Genomic DNA, 7882 nt, shown 5'->3' with positions numbered 1-7882 from the left:
TCCTCCACCAGAACCATACGTGGTAATTTCGAACCCAGTGAAGTGGCTAACATTGCTAATGAGTCAGCATGAGCGTTATGTCCCCTTGGGACTTGTTGTACCTTGAAACTCTCAAACAAACCCAACACCCCTTGGACTCGTTTAAGATAGCTTTTCATTCGTTCATCTTTTGCCTCAAATATACCATTAACTTGCCCTACCACTAATCGGGAATCACAATACAAACTCACTACCTTTCCTCCCAAGTGTTTAACCATTTGGGCGCCCACCAAGAGAGCCTCGTACTCGGCCTCATTATTAGTGGCCGAGAATCCCAACCTTAATGACTTCTCAATGACTAGCTTTTCGGGAGATATTAGCAGAACTCCAACTCCGGCTCCTTTTCGATTTGATGCCCCATCCGTGTAGACCTCCCAAGGAGTGACGTTTTCCATCCCAATGGACATTACTGTCATTATGGTATCCTCGTGGTTAATCTAACCTTCTGTGAACTCGGCCACGAAGTCGGCAAGGATTTGCCCTTTGATAGCTGTCCGAGGCATATACTTGATATCATAAGCTCCCAGTTTGGTTCCCCACTTTGCTACACGACCCGTGTAATCCGACTTCCTCATGATAGCTTGCAGAGGCAATTGAGTGAGTACTACTACGGTGTGAGCTTGGAAGTAATGGGGCAATTTCCTTGTTGCATGCACCACGGCTAGAAGCGCTTTTTCCAAAAGTAGATATCGCTGTTCCACTTCCTGTAAAGACTTGCTGATATAATATATTGGTTTCTGGACCCCATCATCATTCCGTATTAAGACAAGACTTACGGAGAGATTTGTGACGGCTAAATAAGCATATAACACTTCTTCCTTCTCGGGTCTTAATAATATCGGTAGTCTGGATAGGTATTGCTTTAAATCCTCAAAAGCCAAGTTGCATTCATTAGTCCACCGGAAATCTTTCCACTTGTGCAAAAGGCGATAAAATGGGCGACACCTATCTGCGGATCGAGAGATGAACCTGTTCAAGGCTGCAATCATACCAGCTAACTTCTGCACTTCTTTCGGATTCCGAGGGGAATGCAAGCCTAAGACAGCCTTAATTTGATCGGGATTAACTTCAATTCCCCGATGAGTAATCATGTACCCTAAAAACTTTCCCGAGCCCACTCCAAAGGAACACTTTGATGCATTCAAGCGGAACTTATACTTTCTTAACACCGAGAAGGTCTCCTGCAAATCTGTCAAATGGTCTTCTGTCTTTTTACTTTTAATTACCATGTCATCGATGTAAGCTTCCATATTATGCCCCAGTTGCGCATTAAACATTCTAGTCACCATTCGTTGATAAGTGGATCCTGCATTCTTTAGACCAAAGGGCATCACTCGGTAGTGGTAGTTACCATTAGGGGCACGAAAAGCCGTCTTCTCCTGATCATTCAAGGACAAAGGGATCTGATGATACCCTTGAAATGCATCCAAGAAGCTCATTCGGGGGTGCCCCACAGTTGCGTCCACCAATTGATCGATTCTGGGTATTGGGAAGGGATCCTTGGGACATGCCTTATTCAAATCTGTAAAGTCAATACAGACTCTCCATTTCCCGTTCTTCTTTTTTACCACGACAGTATTGGCCAGCCACTCAGGATAGAAGGTCTCCTTGATCGCACCAGCTTGCTTTAGCTTACTAACCTCCTCTTTAACTGCCTCTGCGTGCTCTTGAGATGCTCGCCGAGGAGGCTGCTGTCTAGGCGTCGCATGGGGGTTAATATTCAAATGGTGGCAGATAAATTCTGTATTAATTCCTGGTACGTCATAAGTCGTCCATGCAAAAACATCAATATTATCCCGCAAGAATTGAACCAACTCCTCTCTTTCCTGTATCGGCAGCTTGGACCCGACTTGGAAATATTTCTCTTTATCTACCCCAATAATTACCTTGTTTAGCTGCTCGGCAGAGCCTTCATCCTCATCTAGGCCGACTTCCCGAGCAGCCTCCTTTAATTGCTATGATGTCTCAAGAACTTCCCCTTCCAACGATCCTCGGCACGTTCGAATGGTGGCAGACGTTAGACATTGCCTGGCTACCATTTGACTGCCACGTAATACTCCCACATTTCCTCGTATAGGGTACTTCACCATCACATGTAAAGTAGATGAAACTTCCTCCATTGCATGCAGCCATGGTCTAGCCAAAATGGCCGTGTACGGGGAGTATGCCATAACAACTATAAAGTTCACCTGTACTTCGGAACCATCCACCTGTACAGGTAACTTAATCATTCCTCGTGGGATTACCTGCTTCCCATCAAAACCGACCAACGGATGATCATACTTTTCCAAATCTTCATCTTTCAACTTCAAACCATTAAACAGATCAGGATACATGATTTCTGCACCACTTCCATCATCCACCAAGACTCGCCTTACATCATATCCCCCAATACGAACCGTCACCACCAAAGCGTCATCATGGGGTTGATATGTGCCCTCTTTGTCCCTATCGGAAAACCCCAATACCGGCGTCCCCGAGAACTTCATCATTTTATCGGCTTGATTACTTTCGTCCATGACGTCATTCCCACAACTGTTTTGAATAGTCATGACCCGAGAAAGTGTCCCAAACTCTCCTCTCGGCTGCGCCAAGATGACGTTAATAGTGCCTAGCGATGGCCGAGGGGCCTGACCTCAATATTTCCGAGTGCCTTGCTGGCCCCCTTTTCCGTCCGGATTAACCAATAAATGATTGATCTTTCCAGCCTTAATCAAGTGATTCAGATGATCGCGCAATGTCCGGCAATCCTCCGTGGTGTGTCCCTTATCCTGATGGTAATGGCAGTGGAGGTTTTGATTTCTCGTGGATGCATCTCCACTTATCTTGTTGGGTGGCCTAAAATATGGCTCATGCCGAATTTTCTCCAGTATGTGATGCACGGGTTCCTTAAATAATGAGTTAATTAGAGGAGACTCGGCGGTCCTCGGATGGCTTGGAAAGTCTCGTTTGGGCCGACTACCTTGAAACCCCCCTACCCGAAGATCCTTCCTCTCCAGATACCCTTTCATTTTTCCTTTGCTTTGCATTTGATCTTCTTCCACCCGTTTATACTTATCTATCCGGTCCATGAGCTGACGCATATCTATCGCGGCCTTCATTGTCAAAGACTTCCTTAACCCATGCTCCGTGGGAAGACCCACCTTGAAAGTTCTCACGGCTACATTCTCCACATCCCCATCAATTTCATTATACGTTTCTCAATATCGGTCGGAGTAGGTTTTGAGTGTTTCGCCTTCCCTCATAGACATAGACAGTAGAGCATCCAAGGGTTTTGGAATCCTAGTACAAGTTATGAACCTTGCTCCAAATGCCCTAGTCAATTCCTCAAAAGACCTCAGAGAACCTTCTGCCAAAGCATCAAACCACCTCATAGCCACGGCCCCCAAACTGGAGGGAAAAACTCTACACATCAATGCCTCATTATTCGAATAAACGGCCATATTCTGACTAAAATGACTAACATGCTCTACAGGGTCAGTCCTCCCGTTATACATAGTAAATATGGGTTGTGAAAACCTACGAGGTAGCTTTGCCCTATTTATCCTGGCCACAAAAGGGGATTTGGAAATTTGCCTCAGGGCTTTACCCATTGCATCACTCTCGTCATCGCGATATATCCCATCAGTATCAGGCATCCTTGTCTCCTTCTGCTGCTTTGCCCTAACGTCCGAAGACACACTGACACGGGTAACACTTCGAGTAGGCTCAAATACTGGGGGATCACTTCCTCTGAGGTTTGCTTCCGAACTGTCACTGGAAGAGCTAGCATTACTCTTGCGCCTCCGCTTCCTACTATCCACGCACTTGCGTAAGTAAACTATCTCAGATTGCATCTGTTGCAATACATCGTCGCGAGACATATGTTCCTCAGTCAGTGATTGCTGCTCAGCCCCCTGACCGCCATCATGTGCTTTCACCACTCCTGAGGTATGTCCCTTCCCTTTGTCACGCTGGAGACTTACAGCTACGTCCCTGCTTCGTGAACTTACTGATTCCTCCCCTTCTAGGTACGCCTCAGCCATCTATTCCTATATTACGTTGTAAGGACCTAAAAATTCACAAACTCGTTAAAACTCCTCCTCCTAGTTTCCTAATCAAAGGTCCTTATACAATATATTTGGTAGAGAGGGTCCAACAACAAAAGTCCCCCTCCATCTCTTTCAGCCCCTATTTATATAATTCGCTCCTATCATCTCAACCTTACACCTTGCCATCTATCAAGTTTTTCCTCCCCACACCTGTCTGTCGATAACAGAACAAAACTCCAACTCTGCGTTATACACTGTTCAGGTCATATCTTCATTAATGCAACGGACAAAGCTGGTATCTTCTCATTAATGCGGCCAGAAAGGTTGGTGCCAATCATTCAATGCAATCTCCTAGGTTACACTGCCACCTTCAGATATGTGCAATACGTCCCTTACGTCACCAGTGTCCATGCCATCTCATCTTCGGGAATCGTCAGGTGAATTTCCCTATTCTTTTATATCATCTTACTTGCTACGTGTCAGCCTTCCCTTCCTCGGGTCCTCGGGCTTCTGGGTCCTCGGCACCTCACAGCTTCTAATTGTATTTCCCTATATATTAATCTATTCTACCAGATTATCAGGGAAAAATAATCTATTCTGCAAATATATATTTATTATTATTTTTATTTTATTATATATACTTCTAAAATATTGAACTCCAAGTTAGAAAAACCACACCTCCAAACCTTAAAAGCTATTATGTACCTGATTACAACAAGAGTACAAAAGAGCTTTTATAACATAAGAACAGAGTATAAAGTATTTTATTTTGTACTTAAATGACTGAGAAATTTTCGTTTATTTTTTTTTAGAGAAATGATATGTTCACAATATTTTCACAACATTTTTATAACAAATCTTAAATGACAAGTTTTTACGGGTTGTTATTATTGAGACAAAAACGTAATTTTAGTGTTAGGTTCAAATTTGAATTAATAACAATTAACTACTTATAATTTATTGTGAAAATGTTGTAAAAATATTGTGTACGTAGCATTTTTTTTTTTTTTAAGGTGACTGATGAAATAGAACTTCCATTCAATGTCAAGTGCAAGAATACAACTGTCGATACAAGTAGCTCAACCTGCAGACGAAACTACCAAAAACAATCAGTCTGCAGACCAACTAAACTACAAAAAAATAATCTAAGCAATCAGGACACATTAAACAAAAACATGGGAATAGTAGTGTGCCAAAGATTGAATAGAATCCTTAATCTTTGAGAGCAACAAGCCTATTTTAACATCCATTTTAACAGCTTGAAGGAAGCTTTCTTGATTGTCTTGATCTGCCCTTTCTACATAAACTAAGCACAGCAACTGGAGATGATAGATCATAGATAGCAACAGCGCCCAAGTAAGTTTACAAAGAATTAATAACCCTGACATTCTGACCTTTCAAAGTATAAGATTTAGTTGGTTTACATTCATGGCGAATCTTCAGATATCTTTTTGTTTAATGGAATCTGTGGTTACACCAAAAGCAAAACTAAGACCTGCTAAAAGTCACTGTATGCCAACTCAACCGGAGTATTTTAGTATATTGAATTTTTGGTGGCTTTTCACAACTTTGACACAATTGATGTATCTCTTTAGACCCATTGAGTGGTATGATCCGTTTTTTATATAAACATACCGACTTCTATGTTTTTGACCGTAACGAAAGAAAAACATGTTGAAATCTAACAATACTACTGATCGGGGGGAATAAAGCCAGAAAAAAATGCATAAACGATGATGAACATATTAGTATAATACTCGTTGACTGAGGCTGATAGCTAGCTCAAAGCGCCAGTTGCATCTTTCTTTTTTTCTTTTTCTTTTTTTGGTTATTATTTGTTAATTTTAGAGCCAACACGTTAGACATAGAGTAAAGGTGAGAATTGAGATGCTGCACTTTAGGTTCTTTCATTGAATTGTACTGATCAGTACCGTATAAAAACAATGTTATTTTATTTTATTTTGGCAAAAATCCAAAACTGATTTTTTAACTTTCAGACTTTTTCATTTCAGTTCTCTAACTATCAGTTTTGTCATTTCAGTCCTCTAATTTTCAATTGTTGTCAATTCGGTATTCTTTTAGACCTCAGTTACTTACTGCCATTAAGTGAGCCAAAACGACGTCGTTTTGGTTCTTTGTTTTTTTAAAAAATTTTTAATTAAAAAAAATTAAGAAAATTGTTATTAAAATTTTTTCTCATTTTCTCTCTTGTCGGACTCTCTCTCGCTTTCTCATTATCTCTCTCTCTCTCATAGTGCCGTGGTGCAAGGCCTCACCGCCGGCGGCGGCCTCCACCCATAACCTCCTTGCCACCGCCAGCCTCTACCTCTCCATCTCTCTCTCTTCGTCACTCACTCCACCAAAATCTGAAACCCAAAGTCTCATAACCCCTTTCCACCAAAATCTAAAACCCAAAGAAAATAATCTCACACCCTCTCCCCCTTAATCTCAAACCCAAACTTTATATCCAAAATCTCATGATCATCTCCTTCACAATCTAGGTAGTACTGAGCATAGCCCTAAACTGCAAATTGTGGGGGAAGAAGGGAGAGTCTGTCTAGGCCGGCAGTGGCAAGAAGAGCGAGAAGAAAGAGAGAGAGAAAACAAACCGAGAAGAGCGGGCATGACACAAGAGGCGATGGGTTTGGGCGTTTCTCAACCTCGATGAGGCACATGAGGCAGTTTTCGGTGATGGAGAGGGGACTGTGGTAGCAGAATTGAGGGATATCGTCGTTGGCGATTTCACCGTACCCATCGATGAACACTTCGATCACGTCTTTCGGGTTGGGGAAATGGACTCAGGCTCCAGCCACAAGGGACCAGGGCGACGGAGGAGGGGGATCTGGAGTCCAGTTGGGTTGTGGTGGGATTGGGTGGACAAGGTCTTTGGAGTACAGACAATGGGTTGGAAGCAGTGATGAGGACCTCAAATAATTCTTAGAAGAGGATCAACAAGAAAATAACGCACTAGACTATGGAATGGAATTCGATTCGGTGATCTTTCTAAATGTTTTTTTTTTAATAACAGTTTTCTTAATTTTTTTTAATTATGAAACTTAAAAAAAAAAGAGCCAAAACAATGTTGTTTTGGTTCACTTAATGGCAGCATGTAACTGAAGTCTAACGGAGTATCGAATTGACAACAATTGAAAGTTAGAGGACTAAAATTACAAAACTGAAAGTTAGAGGACTGAAATGAAAAAGGCTGAAAGTTAAAGGGTCAGTTTTGGATTTTTGCCTTTTTCTTTTAAGGAAATTAATTCAAAATTTTAGTTGAAAGGTCAATGAAATAATTAATTGAATTTAATTAAAAATTTAAGAGGTAAAACCTAAAGAACTGTACATGTGTTTTACCCTTAAAAATAATTAAGTTATCCCTATAGTTCTTCGGAAATGTTTATGCTACAATTCCAAGCTATTAAACCAATTTACCTCAAGGCTTCTGATTTTGGGTGATGAGTAAAACATTATCTTGTTTTCAGAGGTTTGAAACACGATGGAAACCTAACCGACCTACAAATCTCATCGATAACTGCCATTCTCTTCCTCCCTCTCTGTTGCAATCTCAAATGCGTTGGGATCCAGTGAGATCTCATCGAGATCCATCAAGATCTAGGTTAGATTCATTGAGATTTCATCAAGATCCGTTGAGATATGGACCAGATTCAGCGAGATCTCGTTTGTTTGCTGTCTCCCTCAGTTTCGACTGAAAATGACTCAATCTAGACAAAGAACCTTTCAATCTGACACTATGGTGCTCACAGTTGCTGGTGGGTCCATTGTCCTACCACCCGCTGAAATCAGTTTGAGCT

At 41.7% G+C, this 7882-nt stretch overlaps 2 protein-coding genes across 2 annotated transcripts; both read right to left on the bottom strand.

Annotated features, from left to right (window-relative positions):
* Nucleotides 1-1422: 1422 nt before the first annotated feature.
* Nucleotides 1423-2558, bottom strand: LOC142635318 (uncharacterized). Its single transcript, XM_075809502.1, has 3 exons — nt 2076-2558; nt 1608-1985; nt 1423-1518 (listed from the first exon to the last, which is right to left on the bottom strand). Exons 1-3 carry the CDS (start codon nt 2556-2558, stop codon nt 1423-1425), a joined length of 957 nt encoding a protein of 318 aa, XP_075665617.1.
* A 117-nt stretch (nt 2559-2675) lies between these two features.
* LOC142635310 (uncharacterized) lies at nt 2676-3140 on the bottom strand. Its single transcript, XM_075809495.1, has one exon. It carries the CDS (start codon nt 3138-3140, stop codon nt 2676-2678), a length of 465 nt encoding a protein of 154 aa, XP_075665610.1.
* Between the last annotated feature and the right edge of the window lie 4742 nt (nt 3141-7882).

The sequence above is a fragment of the Castanea sativa genome, chromosome 1, assembly GCF_040712315.1.
Source record: "Castanea sativa cultivar Marrone di Chiusa Pesio chromosome 1, ASM4071231v1".
Lineage (NCBI taxonomy): Eukaryota > Viridiplantae > Streptophyta > Magnoliopsida > Fagales > Fagaceae > Castanea > Castanea sativa.
The sequence above is the reverse complement of the archived record's forward strand: the minus strand, read 5'-3'. Positions and strand labels throughout refer to the sequence as shown.